The 19286-nt window shown below is 41.0% G+C and overlaps 1 protein-coding gene across 28 annotated transcripts in view; it reads left to right on the forward strand.

Annotated features, from left to right (window-relative positions):
• The window catches only part of LOC146375088 (ankyrin-3-like), a 116777-nt gene that overhangs the window by 14377 nt on the left and 83114 nt on the right, over window positions 1-19286 (forward strand). For 12 of the 28 annotated variants that reach the window (XM_084948155.1, XM_084948178.1, XM_084948160.1 and 9 more), the window contains exon 1: window positions 13946-14535. The exons of 1 other annotated variant lie outside the window; for it this stretch is intronic. In XM_084948155.1, coding sequence (XP_084804281.1) covers window positions 14413-14535 — 123 coding nt within the window. In that variant the 5' untranslated portion in view covers window positions 13946-14412. Of the gene's footprint in view, window positions 1-13928; window positions 14536-19286 lie in introns of those variants that run through there. 15 more of the 28 variants (XM_084948166.1, XM_084948170.1, XM_084948172.1 and 12 more) reach the window with 7 other exon arrangements.

Here is a 19286-nt window from a genome sequence, read left to right on the forward strand (position 1 = left end):
GCTGATCCTCTGTATTACCGTATGCAACGAGAATACGCTGCAGGAAGTCTTTTTTTAAATCCCAAAATGTCACCATCCAAATGATTAGCACCGCTGTAATTCTCCAGTATGAGACCATCTACAGAGGGTGTTCTAAAACGTCCAATACATTTCAGAGAAAATATCATTTCCTAACTGAATATGACAGCTAATTGTCTTCTTTACCAGCAGAGTCACAGTTAGAATAGTATAAAGACAGCATTAGCATTGATTCTACATAAGCCTGTGACTGGGAAGTGCTGCAGAAATGTGGCGGCCAGTGCTGTAGACAGGGCCAAATAAAGTTAACATGACTTCTGCTCCACTTTGAAAATCAGCACTAGGAAAATAATGATAAATCACAAAAAAAAAGAAAAAGAAAATTTAGACCAAGACAGAGAGATGTCCTTCTTGTGGCTCCTTGCAGGGATTTTCTCTAATTTCATCTGGGATAAGACAGGAGAAGGTGAAGGATCTGTGTTCAACAGTGATACTTTACCTTACAATAGCGGCTAATTGGAGCTGTCAAGATGCTGATAATCTGTATTCGAGTATGCCATTCAAAAAGGAACTGCACAAACTCAACATTTCTAAGAGATGATTAAAGGATGAGTGTGTGTGTGTGTGTGTGTGTGTGTGTGTGTGTGTGTGTGTGTGTGTGTGTGTGTGTGTGTGTGTGTTAGTACATTTGGCAGAGAGAATGAAAAGAATTATGCAGCTAGCAAGTGAAAAGGGCAAACCCAGTAGTGGTTTGTCTGACAGAAAGTGTAATGAAATTGATTGGTAATTCGAGAATTCTCTTGGGCTCTCTTGACTTGTCTTTGAACAGTTTGGGAAGCTTTAGTTTTGCTGCTAAAGAAAAGGCTAAGATTTTTGATTAAACGTTGCAGATCCAAGGAGCAGACTATGACATTTTATTGTGATATCTTCAAGCAGAAGAAGCTTAAGTGACCAAATTTTAACAGTAAGTTCTGTATAGCACTTTTAATCAGTTCATTTATTATCTTGCCTGCTTTAATCAATATTCATCTGCCCGTTCACCCACCCATCCATGATTTGTCATCTCTCAGATCAAAGGAGAACCTTCAACCTTGATGCATTCTCTGACTCTGACTCGGTGCAATAAAACATTATCAGCTGTCTGACCTCCTTTTCTTCTCACACTTTCAACCTCCTGTTGTACCTGTTTCCTCACTCTTCCCTCTTCAGTTTCCTCCATTTCTGTCAGTGTGCTTGTTTATTGCAGCTGGTTCATAGGGGCTGGAATGAACTGGGAAAACCGGAAGCAAGGTAGAAATTTTGACTAAGAACTCAAATAACACACACACACAATCAGACGCACTGTATTGGCATCAAAGCTCTTGTCACTCTCTGCCAGCTGATAAGCCACGTCTCTGGGCAAGCCAGGATAGCAAGGCAGAGGCAGAAGATGAGGTGAGCGAACATAAGGTTGGAGAGAAAATGTGAATCAGACAGATCAGTGGTAACAGGCAGGCAGATAGGTCCGTCACTGTGGATCATCTGTCTGTCTGAGCTTGAAAATGGTGTCACAGAAATGTGACCACACTTTAACAAGGACCCCTGTGTGACTGTGTGTGTATACCCCAACTTAAGCATCAGCCACTCCCTTCAGGACAAGGTGCCCAAGTTGTTGATATGGTGTCCAGAGCCTGGTCTGTATAGATCCTGAACCACATCACCAAAGATTCACAGAATCAGCTGCAAATGTTCCCATGCCAGAGACCACAGAGTACACACTCATAAGTCCTGTGTCCACACCACAAAGGATCACAGCTCTTCTGGAACAAAGAACGATGGTTTTAATGTTGCTGCTGACCGGTATATGCTTGTTACCGAATGTGTCTTATAGTGAAAATCCATCTGGATTTCAGTAGGCTCAAGCATGTAATACTACAGCTTCTAATGTTGCATTGCTAAATGTTAAGAAATAACATTAACAACAATGGTGCAGTTCAGATTAAAAGGATGGTGTTTCCTGCTGTTGCTGAGGAAAGAGCTCTTTCTGGCTCTCTGTGTCGCTGTCTCATTCGCTCACCTCCACTGTCTGGGTCAGTCGCTGATACTTTATCATCTGCAAAGCATTCATCTCCATGTGTCCCTATAACAGCAGCATGTGGCTACATGAAACAAAGCACAAAATGGATTCAAATTCACTAATATTTGAACTAAAATGTGTGGTTTATATATATGGCCTGTCATTTCCTTGCTTACAATTTTTTTTTTTTAATGAACGTCACAGTACAGCCACTGTTTGCATTTGCTTGACAGCAAGCCATTTCTCGCTTTTGTGGCTGCAAAGTTTAATAAACACTGTCTTTGTGTGTTTATAGCAGTTTACAGACGCTCTTTGTCGAAGTGTAACAGTTTCTTTATGGGAGCTATAACAGTCATGAGGACAGCCTATGTGTAATTAAGGCCAAAATGTATTTAAGTGGGTTATAATGTGAAGCATCTTTCTAAAACAAATTTCTGTAGGCTTAAAACGTGATTATAATGGCAGGCGGCACAGCCTTAAAGTAGATAAATATGCCAGATGCTGTTACATCTGACATATTTTTTTATCCAGGCAAAAGCCCGAGTTCTCTATGTTTGCTTTTAAGGCATAATTACAGACAAACAAGAACAGCAGGAGGCACCAGGTGTACACTGAGATGTTCTACTCAGAATTTGTAGCGTATAAATAGCGCTTTGATTTTGGTGGGTGTGAAAATCTCTGAAATTCCAGTAGCATGTTCCAGACGCATGTTTTTCTCCTTGTGACAGTCTCTTCGCAGCTCCCTTGTGTCTGAACGTTTCGCTCCTTGTTTCCATGGAGACCAAAAGAGGTGTGGAGAATCCTGAAACCCTTCTCTGGTCTCTGGCTTTGTCATACGTGCTGCCAGCCACTGCCTCTCACCTTTAATAGCCCTTCGTGCGCAGCTTCTTTGCAAAGGCATGATTACTAGACGATGCTTGTTAGAAAGAACGGGTGATTGTTTCGGTTAACCCCCATATTTAGTGGCCACAGTGATATTTTTTAGGATTTAAAACATCTAAACTAGCAAATATTATACTGTTAAGTCACAATTTGTCATGTTCAGACTTTAAATAGGATTCTCTGAGACAAAGATGCTGCTTGAACAATTAATCCAATGAAAATTCCCACTGCTCAGTGATACTGCTGCACACTCGACCCTCATTTTCATCTGAATTATGACAATAACACCCACTTTCTATCCTTTCTGTTCTCTTGCACAATGGCATTGACCTGTTCTATTGTCTGTGGGCTTGTGTCCTCCTTTTCAGCACTGAGGAGCTCATTTGTTGATCTCTTAACTAGATTAGCATTTGTCTGATTAACTGCCTGTAACCCCTGCTGCCGCTTGTCGCTCAAGTGAGTTGGGCAAGGCATCGCGCTGTTACTGTCCCCTCTCTGGTCGTTTCGTAGCCTCCCATTTGCTTTCCCCTCTTTCGCACCTGGTGAACTTGCAATGTCAGGCAGAGGGATTAACTGAAGATGCACAGAGCTGGAAGGGTGAGTTTAATAACAGTCACATGGGTTTGTGTGTTTACCTACATGTCAGTAATTGTCTTTATGAAGGCCGGCCTACTTACCAAACAACAGCATGTCTAACACCAGAGCTGACAGAGCTGTTGATTAACTAATTGAAGAACAGTGCTTACCAATTTATCCGCTAGTTGGATGACTCAGTTTGGATCTTGCCCGCAGCCTAGTAAAAATGCATTGTCATAGTCTCCCTTTACTTTTATTTGTCCTTTATTTTTGCCCAGCAGTATGTTGGGATTATTAGTTTGCATACTTCTGAAAGTCTAAGCTAAAACATCGCATCAGTTGGAGTGCTGTGAAGTCTCCTGTGCCACCGGGAGCTTGACATTTTCAGCTTTATTGTTGTTCTTAATTAAACAACACGCAGCCGGTTTTCAGAAGTATTTATACTGAACACAGCTTCCTATTGTAGTATATTATTAACCTTTAAGATACAGATTGATAGAGGATCCATTTTCCCCTTTGACCTATCACCTTTTCATTCTGGACCCACACTGAGCTACTATGACAGGTTGGACTATAGGAACCAAAAGGTGAGGACAAAAATATAAAGGGGGTTGGGGGAAGCGAGTCACAGTGGGGGTTTTGAGACAGAAAGATACACGCATGGCCAGACAAATTTGGCTTGCAAGCCATGAAGTTGAGGTGACAGCCATCGTGTGGGGACTGGGGACAATGGGCTGAGGGAGAATTGTATCTCTGTGTATGGTTTTTGCAGCAACACTCCCCACACTGTGCAATCACTCAGACCATCTACTGAAGTGACAGTTCAGGAAATTTCCACTGATGTGGCACTGGGGCCCCAGCTGTCATGTCGGAGCAGCGAGGACGGGTTGGGTGGGGCGAAATGAGTAGGGGAGAGAGCGGAGTTGGATGTTGCTTATCAGACTTGGCAAGATTTTGCAGCTTTATGGCTTATGGGAGAGAACGCTGATACGTTTCTGTCTTCCTTTCTTTCTCCGTCTTTGTGCGTTATTGCTTTCGGTGATAGAGCGAATGATAGCCTCTCTTTTGTGTTGGCAGCATAAGACTCATCTCGCAGAATGACACTGGTTTTGTGTTCAGCTACCTAAGATGAGATAAATGATGCTTGCTTTCAGATCCACATGAATGAAACCACATTGAAACCTGGCGCTCTGGTTGATTGGTTAGAAGTGAACTTTGTAATATGCTTTGTGAAAGGACATGACATTTACACTGCCTCTGTCTTGTCCCGTCCTTAGGATCCCAACCATCCAGGGAGTGCTTGCGTGTGTTTATGCATCGTGATCATTGCTAAAGTGCGAGAAAGATGAGGTGATTGGATGTAGACTTTGTTTGTGTTGTATGTACTGCTAAGTATGCTTGCACATGTAACGTGCTGAGTTTGCTGCTCGGCTTTCACTTCGCAAACACAATTAGCTGATTTACATCCAATTAAAACTTCAATAAGCTCTGTCCATAACCTTTCCATGCTGTCTAATTTCCAGATACAATATCAGACAGCGTGTCGACCTTTTGGCATCACTAATACAAGGAGTGTAGGGGAGCTATATTTCCATTACTGTCTGGATAGCAAACATCTCTGGCTTAGAGTTAGCCTCTTCTTTCCAGTGACTGAAAATGAAGCCTGCAAGTGATAAAACGCCTTAGCTGTTACTAGGCCAGAGGGTACTACTGGAAAGCCTGGGCATACTTCCAGTTTGTTCCAGTAGACTTTATTTCTCTTTTCACCCTACATGTGTATATTTTGATAAGAAACATGTCCAGAAAGTAGCTCTAATTAAATAGAACAGTGACAGTGAAAATGCTGGTGGCTCTGTCTGATAGCCTTGAAGAGTATATACTACCTATCGAAAAGCTGCATTGACGTTGCAGTTTCATTATCACTGCAAAACCGTCGTCGTTGCAAGATTCACTTGGATTCATTTCTGGTTTATTTTATTATTATGTATTTAATTCTTTATTGGGACACTAGTAATTTGCAGTAAATATATCAAAGGTGGAAAAATACAGTAACTTAAGGCTGTAAACATTCAAGTTGTAGTTGACCTTTCTTTTGAAAAGACAAGCAACAGGACCAGAGTGTGCAAATGTATTTGTCTGTGCTTGGCCCTGTGTGCACTCACACAGCAAGACAAGACTTTGGGGTTTGCTATGTCCGCCAGTTCTTTCCAGGTGGTTGCTTTGTGTGTTTGTGTGTGTATGTGTGGTGATACTTTGATATGGGTTTGGCGTACTGCGTGAGAGTGAGCGAGGCTCCCCAGGCACAGCGCTTCTCGGGACATCTCTATGATCCCATCATGACAGGGAAACTCGACACTGGGGAGGATATTCCACTGCCTAGCAGCTCGGGGAGTTACAAGGCAGCACAAACACACTCCTGCAGTTCCAGTAACAGGGTCTGGTGAGGTTACGCCTGCACAAACACGCAGGGCTTAACACACTCCTGATCTTTGCCACTTCAGCACAGAATCCTGCGTATAGAAGTATCCAAAACTACACGCACATGCCATGCAAACGATATTTAGACATGCCCTGTACATGTGTATGTGCATGCATGTGCGTATAGGTACATTTGCAGAGTCGTGCACACACCCTCGCCCTAGGATTGCACTAATGAACACTCCCATTGCTGAGCGGACAGTGAGATGATTGGCACAGAGAAGGCATTACACCAGCACTTTCAGGCATATGGCATGTAGACCCACTGATGGGCACACACATATGGTGCTGGTGGCTTCTGCAGCTTCACATGAGAGGAAGGCACTGTGCTCGCCTTTGATCAGACTCCAAATAACAGAGAACAGCACATAAAGTACAGCTCCAAAAAAAAATCTATGTTTGGGTTGCATCATTTTACCTCATTATTTAAAAGTATATATATAATAATGCCTTCTTCCCTTCTCCCTTTATTTATGAGTTCACAATCCCAGGTTATATCAAGAAAATTACAAAAGTTTTCATGGTATTGTATTAAATACTGTCTTCCTGTATAATTTGTAGTTCTTTTACAAACTTGTCAAATTGCACAAAAAGCACAGATGTCTCATAGAAAAGTTAATTGTGTGTAAACCTATACACTAAAACTATAGATGTGTTCCACATTTTGTTAATTTGTAACAATTTTTTTTAATTTTAGGGATATATTTGTTATTGTTTCATCTGATAGTGTAATATCATTGTAATACATATTTTTATCTCTTTATGTTGTTGATGAGAAGTGTGTCTGCAGTTGTAATTTTGTATTCTGGACCAAAAACATCTGATCCACATATAGCACACTGGCAGCAGCTGTAGCTCAGGGGGTATTGCTGGTTGGCTTCCATTCAAAAGGTTGAGGTTTGATCCCTGGCTCCTCCCTGCATGCCTAAGTGTCCTTAGGCAAGACCCTATATTGCTCCCTATGCATCTATCTGTATGAATGTGTGTGAATGAGGCGTGTTGTAAAAAGTATTTTCAATGCCCAGTTAGATTAGAAAAACACTTTAAGTACCAGCCTGTTTACTATTTATATCTGAGCATTACAATAACAGTCATATAAAGGCTGAAATTCAGAGTCATAATTGCACTACACAGTCAGAGAAAACAACACGTCCTCTCAAAAATCTATTCTGCCTAGAATACTTTTGTATAAACCATATTTGCTTTCACTACAACATTAGCTGTTACATTTTTAAAGGAAACTGTTTCATTCTTTAATATCCTCCTAGTTCTCGTCAGCAACGTCAACCTCCAGTTACCATGGCAGCTTTTGTTTTTTAGATGTTTCTTTTGTGTGTGAAGCCCCTGGAATATCCCACCACTTCGCCCACCAGAGACTTCCTGAGGATTTCTGACTATAACTGTTCAAGGACTAGAAGCTATTTCCCCTAATCTTATATGTGATCAACTGGAGAAACAAGGTCATGACCCACTGGACCATTTTCCTCTATATCCAGCCATCAAGAGGTTGCCACCGGTGGATACATTTAAAGTGTCATTTAATTTAACAGAGAGAATACAGCTTTGCAGCATAAATGATTAGCTGTTCTTTATCAGTACTCATTGTTTGCATTTGACCCATTCTGAAAATCAGAAGCAGTGGAGAACAATGACCCTCTTATTAAAAGGCACCAGTGCTAACCACTGAGCCATCATTTTTCCTATATAAACATTTAACATGTTTTAAAATGTTTATCCAGCCTGCGTGGTGGCGTGTGTCAAATTGCGCATAAATCTTTGGGAGTAAAAAAGTATCAATAAAGTTTGAAATCTTTACTCACATGTGATGTATTTTGCTTGACTTCAACACTAAAGCATTAAAGAACTCTAAACTCAATCCTGCTTTGATTTGCACTTGACTGGCTTCTCCTGAGTGGCAACAGCTTATGAGGCCCATGGGTGTTGTAGCATTTAGAGCTGTCTGCCATGCCAAAAGGGTCAGTCCTTTGTTGCTCCATTAAAAATAATGGCAAAAATGAAAAAAAAAAAAAGGGGTTTACAGAAGGAAGAAAAGCTTTCCTCTAAACCAGCAGGCCCTCTAACTTTGTAACTGTTTTCACCTGCTTCTCTTTGTCAGAGTAAGTCAGGGGAAAGAAACTGTCAGCAAATAACACCTTCATTTTTGTTGCCTTTCCTTTTTTCCATTGTTCTTCCATTATGTTCAGGATATGAAAATAAAAGCTGGGCAATATATCGCTAATGCTTACAATTAAAAACCACTCAGGCTGGATTATAATGGCTGCCAACAGGAAATGGTGTTTTATTAATGCCCTAATTGAAATTTCTGCGTAACCACAAACATAATCATTCTGCCCACAACACATTTCCAGGACAACGAAATACAGTGAGGCTGACTGTAAATATGCAGTAAAGCTTTTAGAATTAATGGAATAGAAACACGTGCTGGGAAAAATGTTACTTTCTTTTTTTTTTTCTTTTTCTTTTTTGTAGAAATATCATGACTTTTAAATCAGTGCCTTGCATAGTTTGTATTACTGTCAGTACAAAGGCAACCAGTTCAGTTCACGTTGCATACGATTAAAAAGCTGCCCGATGGCATTGTGCCTTGGTGAAATTACATATTGTCGTACAATATGCTGATGAAAACGCCACCTTTGAATAAGAATACACTGAACGTGATTGTGCAAGTGTATTACTCTTCCCAGCAGACCGTGAAATTGTTTATTCTTCTGCTGCCATTCCTGTGTAAAACAGAGAGGGGTTCACTTCCCCCTGCTGCACAACTGTCACAGTCAGACCACCACTTGTTTCGGCCAAGAAATTAACTCCCCATTGATTGACGGAAATTCCTAATCAAACAATCAACTGTGTTTGCTCGTCTTGTTATTTACATACCCGTCTAAAAATTATTGCAATAGCCTGGAGCTTGAGAAAGAAAAACTATTGAAATGACTTATTAATTTTTCTCCCTTCTCCTCATACTGACATGTGTTTATTCCACAGCACTTCCTTCATGGTGGAATGTAGATTAAGTAGCATGGATGTAAGCCGTTTTTCCAGTATTTTCACATTGTTCTCGGGTAGCTGCTTTGGTTTTCAAATGCTTTGCTGCTCTACAGAGTCATGTGTAATCTGGAGACCTATAAGTGATGGGCTTTGAATGCACACTGCTGCCGCTAGTGTAATAGAAACATAAATGCACTCACTTTTGTTTGTGTGAAATTTCCACTTCCCCGAGTGGTTTATCCTGGGGTGACATGATGTTCCACATCACCTCCTTTCATCTTTTTTTGTGCTGGAGAAGCAAAGAGCGTGTGTAATCCAGTGGACAGCAGATACACTGCCTGCATGAATCCTCATTTTTTTTAAAAACATTTTTTTGTGAGGATCTACTTTTGCATTGTGAGCATAATATCAGTGTTTTTTTGTTGATTCATTTGTAATGTGACTGTAACCTGTTAACATGACTGACATTATCTGCATTTGTAAATTAATTTAGTGCACAGCTCCCTTGTTTCTTGTCTTTCTACCTGTCACTGAATATGAATCAAAAAAATTCCACAGTTTGAAAGACATACCTCCCTCCTTTTAACGTAATTTAACGATTTAAGACCCCCACCTCAAAGCCTCTGTGTGTGTGCAAACACAGCGTGTGTTAGCATGCCTATCACCTCCGCTCTGAATGTCTGTCTGCCCCTCAGTGGGGAAACCATGCAAGAACATTTTGGTCTGGTTTGAAGGGGACTGCTTGGTCGTGACACACATTTAGGTAGGTTATTGGTAGCTAACTGGGTTAAAGCGCATGTCTCATGGCACATTTGCTTATCCGGAGGGGAGACATTAGAATAATTTAGATGACAGAATAGCGGAACGAGAAAGGTATTAAGGGGAGGGAGAAAAATAGATGGTATGCAAAAAAGCTTGTGCATATGTGTGTGTGAGTAAAACCTAGTTTTGTGTTGACATGCAAATGATGAGGGTTAAAAAAATAAAACTCACCAAAACAACTACAAATCGCCTTCAGCTATGGCCGTAAATACACCCACTTAAGTATGACTGCAATACCGCTGGATATAAAGTGAGACTTGAGTAATTTGTTTTGATCTTTTACGTTCTACATATCCCGAAGGGATTGATGATTTTTCCTTTGGTTGTACTTGTTTCCATCCCTGCATTTTGGTGTTTTTTCACCTCTCTGTTCTTGTAGACTGTTACTTCATCCATTATTTTTCCTTTATTTCTGTTCTGTGGTTTTATGTCATGGCATTTTAAAACAAAATACCTTCTTTTCAATCCCCACCACCTCTACTCAGCACTTCCCCCCCATGTTAGCCTTCAGGCCAAGTGTAGGTGGTATTTCTCTGTGTGGGTAGATCTATTTCTTGTCAGTCTGTGCCACTTGCCATTTGACCTTGCATTCTTTTCCTCTGCCCTTTTTCTTATTCCTGGAGGCATTTCCAGACCAACAAACAATGATTTCTTCCCAGCTGGAGCACAGCACAGGGAAGAGTATTTTGTACAGATGGATGTTATGGTCTTATATGAGCTGAATAAGGTTCTGTTATTTTATATGTAAAAGCCTTAAGCACAGAGGCAAAATCTTAAATCTTTAATGGCTGCGGTGGATTGAGAGAACAGGTGAAATTTGTTCATGTGTTGTAAATAGTAGGCAGCTATAGTGATTTATTTATATATCCCTGAATATGTGGGTGCTTTTCAATCTTATCAAATTTTTATGATGTCAAATTTGCATTGCCTATGTCCTGTACTGCCTGATGAACTGTTAATGCAGTTGACCACTAGATGGCAGCAGAGTACAATGTATGTGTGCAGTCTGACTGGTCAAAATAAGCTTATACATTTTTTTTTCTTTTTTCCAAAACCTCCAAACAGATGCAGATCATACATCACGTGTGAATTGGTTTAGTCAATCTGACGAATATATATGAAAAATGGCGTGTAAAATAAGTATAAAATCACCAGTGCAAAGAAACACTTAATTTATATTTGGGTCACAAGTAATTACCTATTACACGGCCTGGTTAAAAGGGGCAGTAAAACCATTCGTGTGGCTGCAGAAAGCATCACCTTCCTCCCTCTTTTATTGCGTCGGTGTAATTATCTGTTCTGTAACCTCAATGTGACTTCTCCAGCTGAGATACTCTGGATCCTGTCTGGGCTTCTGCCCGTTTTTGTTTATGTGTTAGGGGGTGCACTGTTGTCACTGGAGAGATCAAAGAGGCCACTGGGAGTCACGCTGTGATTGGACAAGCTGTATTCAGCTTGGGAGCTGCATCGGTAGGATACAGAGGCTCAGGACAAGGCAGCCTACCACGGATGTAACAACATGCTTTCAGGAATATCTGAAGAATACCGGTTACTATTGCTGCTTGTAGAATAATACTACAATAATGTGAAGAATAATGTTAATTAAGAATGATATTTATTCCAAAGTATTCCTTCACAAAGACCTTTGTCAATCAACAGCACAGACACAAATAAATTTGCTTTATTCTGATAAAAGACTTAGATGAGCACACAATATTAACATTTCTCTCTGAAACTGGCTTAGACCATTGGCTCACTTTCAGGAATGTTTAAGTACTGTGTCTCCATTGTGCCAATTCATGAACTTGCAGCTCTCCTAATAGCCACCAATTTAAAATTACCACCATAATAATGGACTAATTTAACGTTTATGTCTTCTGTAACATGCTTAAACATTTTGTATGCAGTGTATTCTTCATTTTGTGTGTGATTTATCACTCTAGTAGTCTTTTTTTTATTTGGCCTGGCTTTATGTTTATGGCATGGTGCCTGAAGAACAGTGGAAAACGTCCAATAATCGTCCACTTCTAGAGTTCACCGGCCACCAGCCAACTCCGCTCTATTGTAGTAGTTGTTATTTCCCTTTGCCTCCAAAATGCTGGTGTCTGAAGTATAGGACACCTTGGCAGTAGCTTTTACTACAAGTACAACTGTGGAAGAGTACACTCTTCTCTTGGCTATTAAAGTGCGATTAGGGTATTATTGATGAATGAATTGTGGGAAAAAAGGGCTTTAGAACTGGCAGGTACTAAATGTATTTTTTTACACAGTTAATTTTTTTTAAATTTTACATTTCTCTTTGGACAAAGGATTTTCTTTTCTTTCCACTCGGGTGATTTGTATATCATGTGCACATATGCCTCCATACATACACATGCACACATGTACCCACCCGCTTGCTCCCTCCCTTTCTAATCCCTCGTCTTACCTCTCCACGCTCCTTATCCATCCATCCTGTCCTCCCCTGAGCCATCCCATTGGCCCTCACCTAGCAACCGCATGATAATTTGGCATAATGTGACACCCCCTGATGCATTATGGGGGCTGCAAGTCAGCTTCAGCCCCCCTTTTTGGTGTTGGCTGGCATTTGTGGTTGAAAAGAAAGAAAAATGAAGTGGTGAGGATGAATAGATTTCTGCGGGAAAGAAAAGGGAATTTCACGCTCATATCGTTACATGACTGGTGTCCACCAGCTAAACCCGCTGTGTCTCCCAGGAGGGTTGTTCTCCTCTTTCACTAACAGCGGCACCCGATCATCTCCTTTCCTATCCCCTACTTTTCCCCATATGGTTCCATGTTCAGTCCATACAGTTAGAGCTGTGAATGAACACAGAATTTGTTGAAAGCAGACAGGCATGTGATAAGGCATCCTCTTGGTGTCGACAGGACCCAACCAGACTCATGAGTGCCTCTGACACGCAGGCAGGAAGGGAAAGAAATACAAAGATGGCTGCCGCATGCTCCATCTGCCTCCACGCTGCCATGTGTGACGTGAGCGTGGTGGTTGTGAAGGACATTCTAAACAAGACGTTTTTTCCCCATTCTTCAGTCACCAAAATCAAACAGGGTATATTTTTTCTTTTTCTATGTAGATCTTCTTTACTGTCGCTCTGTCCTCCTCCGCCTCCTCCTTCTCTCTGTTTTCAACAAAGACCCGAGAGATTTGGTGAAACAAAAGCTCCCCTGGTCCTGTTTGACCTCTCCATCATGATGTCAATGATCCCAGATGGGTTGACCACACAGAAGTTAGGGAAGCACAGGATTGAGGACTCATAAATCTTGGAAGCAGGCACTTACTTGTTAGATTTTGGATGTGTGCATTTATTAAATTATTCATTCATTCATTCATTTACTAAATCATTTATAATTCTGTGCAGATTAGTTAATTTACTTAATGGATGATTGGATTATTATTTCTTTCAATTTTGTGTCAGTCAAGAACATTGTTACAGTCTTCCTTGTGCATACATGTGTATGGTTGTGTGGTTGCATGAGCGTGGGGGTTGAAGGGTGTGAGCATCAGTCATTTACTCTCTCCTCCCTCCTGCATTGGCTCTACGTGTGTCCTCTGCATGTTCTACCATCCATTACTTGATCACCTCCAACTGGTAATGCATGTATATATGTGTGATAGTAGATAAATGCTGTTTAAACACACACACGCATACACACACACACACATACATATATAGATATATCTATATAAATACACACTCACCCATTCTGCTGTTGCTTCCTGCCACCATTTCCTCTCCTCTCCTTTCCTAGCCAATGTCTTTGCTTCATTCATGCACTCGTATCTACTCACACACAGTTTATCTCTGTTGCGCACACACAGACACACACACACACACACACACACAAGCGCCCTGTGGTGGAGCACCAGTTGAGGTGCTGTACAACAGCAGGAACCAGAGCACAGAGACAGAGAAAGAAAGTGAAAGAAAAAGGGACAGAAAAAGAAAGAAAGATTTAAGAGAAACCATTTTTTTTAAAAAGAGTGCGGTTACCATGGTAACCCCCACCCCCCCACACACACCCTCCCTCCACTTCCATTCTCTCTCTCGCTCTCTATCTCTCTCTCTCTCACTCCTTTCTCCTCCCTCCCTCCACCTCTGTGCTGGTGATGCTCGTGTCTCTTTTCTCTCCATCCGGTTCGTCCTCACCTCTCCTGGACGTGCTCCTCTCACACTGCCAACGGATGACACACGAGGAGGAGGAGGAGGAAGAGGAAGAGGTGACGAGGAGAAGCTGCTGTCTCTTTTCTCCCAGCTTTCCATCACTTTAAAAAAAAAAGAAAGAAAGAGAGACCAGACCAGAGCAACAACCAAAAGAAAGGACACACAGGATATATATACATACATACAAAAGAAAAAGAAACCCTACTCTTCTCCATTCTCCTTTTCAAGGAGGGCATTTTTCTTCCCTTTCCCCCCCTTTCCTTTTCTACCCCGATTTTTTCCTCTGAGATCCTGGTTTTGTCAAATTATAGCCCCTGAACTTCTCTGGGATTTCAGGTGAGGCACGCGTGTGTAGTGTGTGGTGCTTCTTCGGGTTTTTTTTTATTACCTATCATGGCTCACGCGGCCTCCCAATTGAAGAAGAATCGGGGGGAAGTGGATGTGAATGCAATAGAGGACGAGAAGGAGAAGCGGAGGAAGAGCAGGAGAACAGCATCCCGGGAACAAAAGAGAAAGGTAAAAGAGACGAGGGCTGGCTTGGCTGGCTGGTGGCTTCATCTGCTTTGCTCCACTAGCGTCGTTGGACCGTGACTCTGTGTGTATGAGCAAGTAGATGTGGACGTTTACCTCAGCTTGACTGATTAAATGAGCTTGGAGGTCTCGCATACATTCATTCATTCATTCACGTGTTCATATAAATCCAGATGTGGAGATTCTCTTGCTGTATCTCTTTACTCTGTCCAATTCAAACAGCATCTGTAACTCTGTACTTTAAATGCATGTGTGATGGAGTCAGTGTTTATTGCCTCTATGCGTTCTAAAGTGTATCTGAGTATGTGGGCATACATGACAGCGGAAAGTCAAAGATAATTACACCTGCTTGCGATGATGATCTTAGCTACCTGCCTCTGAATGAGGTAAACTCACCATGGACTTGTGCCTTTTGTTCTTATCCCATCCCAACTCTTTATGAGTGCTTCATATTGTCTGTCTTTAGTAAAACTACACCACACAAGCCTTCTTTAAACAATTCCATATCCATCCTTCCTCGTTTTAGTGAAGAACGGGCATTATGCAGAGTCAGGTTGTTGAGACTTTTTTATTTCTATCAAATGAAGTTTCAAGGAGTGTGAAAAATAAAAAAATACACTATTAAATGGAGCAAACCCAGGCCAAGGTGCAAACCTCTCACATACATGCACTTGACCACTTTATTGTAAATATAAATGATTGCTTTAGTAAGTGCATGTCTGTGTTTGTGCTTGGATGCACAGACAGCCATGTATAATGCATACATATCTGATTTATTGATGACAAAGCTTTTCATTTGAGAGAGGAGGAACAGAAATGCACGTGGGGTCTCCCTCCTCTTCCTCCTCTCGTACATGTTAAGTTCTTTACTTTGGACAAACCAGAGGGAGACACTCATGCAAAAATAAGGAGAACATAAGGAACTTATGAGCTGCTTCTGTTGAGAAAAAACACAAAATCAACAATGAATTCTCTCTCTGTCTGACCGGAACAGAGTTTAGAGAAAGCATTTATTTTCATTCTGCGTATTAATGCCAGGAGATTTGACCGTGAGAGATCAATACAATAACAGTGACATTTACTGTACTTTGCGCCCATGGGTGCCTGGTTTTGAATTATGCTGCTGGCAACGTTATTTGACCTTAGCATAAACAAGAAGCGAGCTATCATGGCCCAATCTTCTCTAAACAAACAACAAAACAAAGATTCTTGAGGTCAAGTGAGTTGGTGGAGTTCTTTGGAGCCAAATGTGTTTTAAGACTGTGCTCATGCCTGTTGGAGCGCTTTTTTTACTTTCTCCTGTGTTTGTGTGACAAACTTGTATGTGTCTGCAATGCTGATCTGTATTGGAGGTTTTATGGTCCTTATGAAGGGTCATGTTTCTTAGAAGAGAACAAGAGACAGAGATGGAGAGGAGAGAAGAGGGTTGTATTGATTGGATTGTGCACAGCACCATCCATGAGAGTAATCAGCTTTTTCTTCTCAGCCTGCCCTGCGTCCTTCTCTCTGTCCTCACACCGATCTACTCTTCATTTCTCTGTCTGTCACTTTGTGTTCCTTTGTAGGGCTTTTTTTTTTGTCTTCTCCCTTTTGGCTTGGTCTCTCTTATTCACATCATCCTGTCCATTCACGTATGGCTCTGTGACTTTTTTATTATTTGTTGTTTGGCTCACACTGCTAGCTTTTAATAATACTCTGTGACAAAACAAAGTCAAACACTAAAGTTAATTTGTTTGTCAGATGGTGAACTGTGGGCCGCTGCTGTCAGTCGCTCCCTCTCCCACACTTTACACAGTAGCTGCATTTCAAAATACACACACCGGTGCTCTTATGTTTTCATTCCTATGGCTTTACTCCATGGCTGCCCTTGCTTATGCACTGGTTAGTCTTGTTGGTGGCCTTCCAACCCTCACTGTGTCTCATAATATAGACCAGGAGTTATCAGAGTCACAGACAGACATAACAAAAGAGTGACACATTCAGAAAAATGTGATAAAAGGGCATTACAGTCAGAGACAAAAATGAGAAAGAATAACAGAGAAGAAAATTAAAACCGTGATAACTTGCGCACAATGTATTTGAATTTTTTCCATCCCTTTAATGTTGTAATTGAACTTTTTTAGAAGCCATGGAGCCCAACTCAAGAAATCTTGCATAATTTCAAAGTTGGGCTGTTATTTTCTCTTTTTCTGTCTGCATCATATTGTAGTAAACGCATATGTGCTTGCTTTGGCGCAAATTGTGCAACAGAGTGTTTTGAGTCACTCCTTTCACAGCCCTACCAATGCTATATTTAGATAGCAGAGCAAGTACAAAACACTTTTAAATGCAGAGTGGATGCTTCTCTTTTTTTTGCATTAGTCACATAGCAGGTGGATGACTGTATGTGTCATGAAATGCAGCAGAATGTTTTGAAATTCATACTTAATTTATGTTGCATCGATATTTATTAACTTTTCAAGTTGCATGCTCATACCACTTACTGTGATTGCTGGGGTTTCCTGTCTTGTTTGAAGTAATGTTGTATTATAACCCAGTGTGAAGTTCATTCAAGCATAGGCTGTGCCCTTAACCACTTCTTTGTTCATTTGATCACTACTTCCTAAATGCACCCGGTAAACTAAGCTTTTGGACATGTATTAATTATTCATTTGTGTTGATTTGAGCTAAGCAATTCTCATTTCGTCACCTGCAAAATGCAACTGGATTGTTGCGGAAAGGTCATTGTTGCATATGCCTTACAACTTAAGCCATCTTAACTTGTGTTAGTTATGTAAATCGCCAGGAAAGCATCATAGGAGGATGGAGGAGATGGAGTTTCTAGTGAGAAAATGTTACGTGTGTGTTTGCATAAAAGCTTAATTTTCATGTGTTGTGTGACAGTTTCAGTGGAATCAGTGAAAACTTGGTCGCTGCAGTGGTCACTTTAATGGGAAACCCCCATTACGGTGTTACAGAAATGCTTCAAGCTGCTGTACTTCTAATGACATTATCTAGAGCCAGGAGCCCCCAATGGATTCCCAGAGAGAGAAAGAGAAAGAGAGAGAGGGAGAGAGCTAAGCAAAGCATGGGTTTCTTACTGTCCCAGTTTTGCACACCATTCCAGTACCCAGAATATGCATTGGTATGGTACTTGTTATTCTTCTTCTTAGGTTTATTTGGGTCATTTGGTCCTGTTTTGATAATGCTTCACCTTCAGTTGAAGTGTTGTGCCTATTTGATAGTTTTGTGCCTTTGTGCTTTGACTGTGTGTCGTTGAAGCCTCGTACTGCACCATTGTGTCTGTTACATTGAGAATGCTTTTACTTTTTGATCCACTTAAGTCTGTCCTCCACATCGGAGGTAAAGTTTGTGATTCATCACTATCATCACTGTTCATTAGGAGGTATAAATCTCGATAATAAGAGTGATGAATCTAAATAAGGACTATGGGATGAGAGCCTGAGGGTAAGTTGGAGTGCTGAAATTGGATTCCAGCCCTGTGCTTCAGTGCAAGCTCATGGCAACAGTGGCAAGGCATGATTCTGTCCAGCCCCTGGAGCAAAAATAAACAACAGCGTAAAAAACTCCTCAGGGGAACGTAATATTGGTGGAAATTAAGACAAATTGATCTCTTCATTTTCTCTATTTTTTCTTTCCTACTTTATTGTATAACGTCCCTGCCATCGCTTTGGGTGAAACAAAGCCGACACGCGTATTGCTCGCCTCCTCCTTCCCTTCCTCCTCTCCCCACCATCCCCTGAAAGATGGAGGTTAATGAATTCAGCGCCCATGCATGCCTCAGCTAATTGCACTGGCATTGGGAACTCCTCCCAGTATTACAAAATGTTTTCACCATCAAGATGGCCATCGACTGGACAATTGACAGACCTGGATTTAGGAAAGGCTGCCAAGCTTCAGTAATATAATGTATTATGTGCAACTATGTTTATCACGAAATCAGTTGGTTTTTTTTAGTTTGTAGTATAAGTACTACACTGTTTGCAGGACACATTGCATGAGTGTGTGTGCATGTGTGCTTGTCTCAGAGAGGCAGTGGTCACCTGGTCTTAATGTCCAATATTCATATTGAACGAAACATCACGCTCTTGACTGTACACGTACATATATATATAGTAGCTTATATGCGCTGACACTCTGAAAGGGACAGACATGGTTCAGTGAGACTTTCACTAAAGACCTTGAAATTCTGTAAAAGCGTGCCTTTTGATATGAGATTCCTACGTTGTCTCTGCTGGCAGGAAAATAAGAAAAAAACATAAAAGATACTTTTAAAAAACTAGAAAATCTGTTTGCTGGGACTGTATTTAGCTTTTTTAAAAATATTTATTTAGTACCTCTTTGTATAGTTGATTTATCTGGAGGTAGGTGAGTTGAATTCCTGTGCTGGTTTCTGATTGTTCACGGAAAAGTTGCACTAACGCTGTTTGATATTCACTGCAGTTTTATCAATAAGCATACCAACAATTTAGCTACTTCTACCAGCTCTCTACTTCTTTGATAAATACAGTTTGCAGTAGGGCATACTCTGGTCCGCTTAACCAGTCTGATGTCTTTCTACATCAAATCAAATTTCATTCAGATGTGAGAAGGAACAACATTTCCTGAATCTTGACAGTGTGGCTGTGTGATGTTATGCATTCACATGTAGACCCTAGTATAGCAGCATAGAGTTCCATCAGTACACTGTAATCCTCACTCCTGCGTTTCACATGTCCGGAAACGTGATGGATTCC

This window comes from Perissodus microlepis, chromosome 13 (assembly GCF_051167445.1).
Source record: "Perissodus microlepis isolate ML-2025 ecotype Zambia chromosome 13, ASM5116744v1, whole genome shotgun sequence".
NCBI classification, from domain to species: Eukaryota; Metazoa; Chordata; class Actinopteri; order Cichliformes; family Cichlidae; genus Perissodus; species Perissodus microlepis.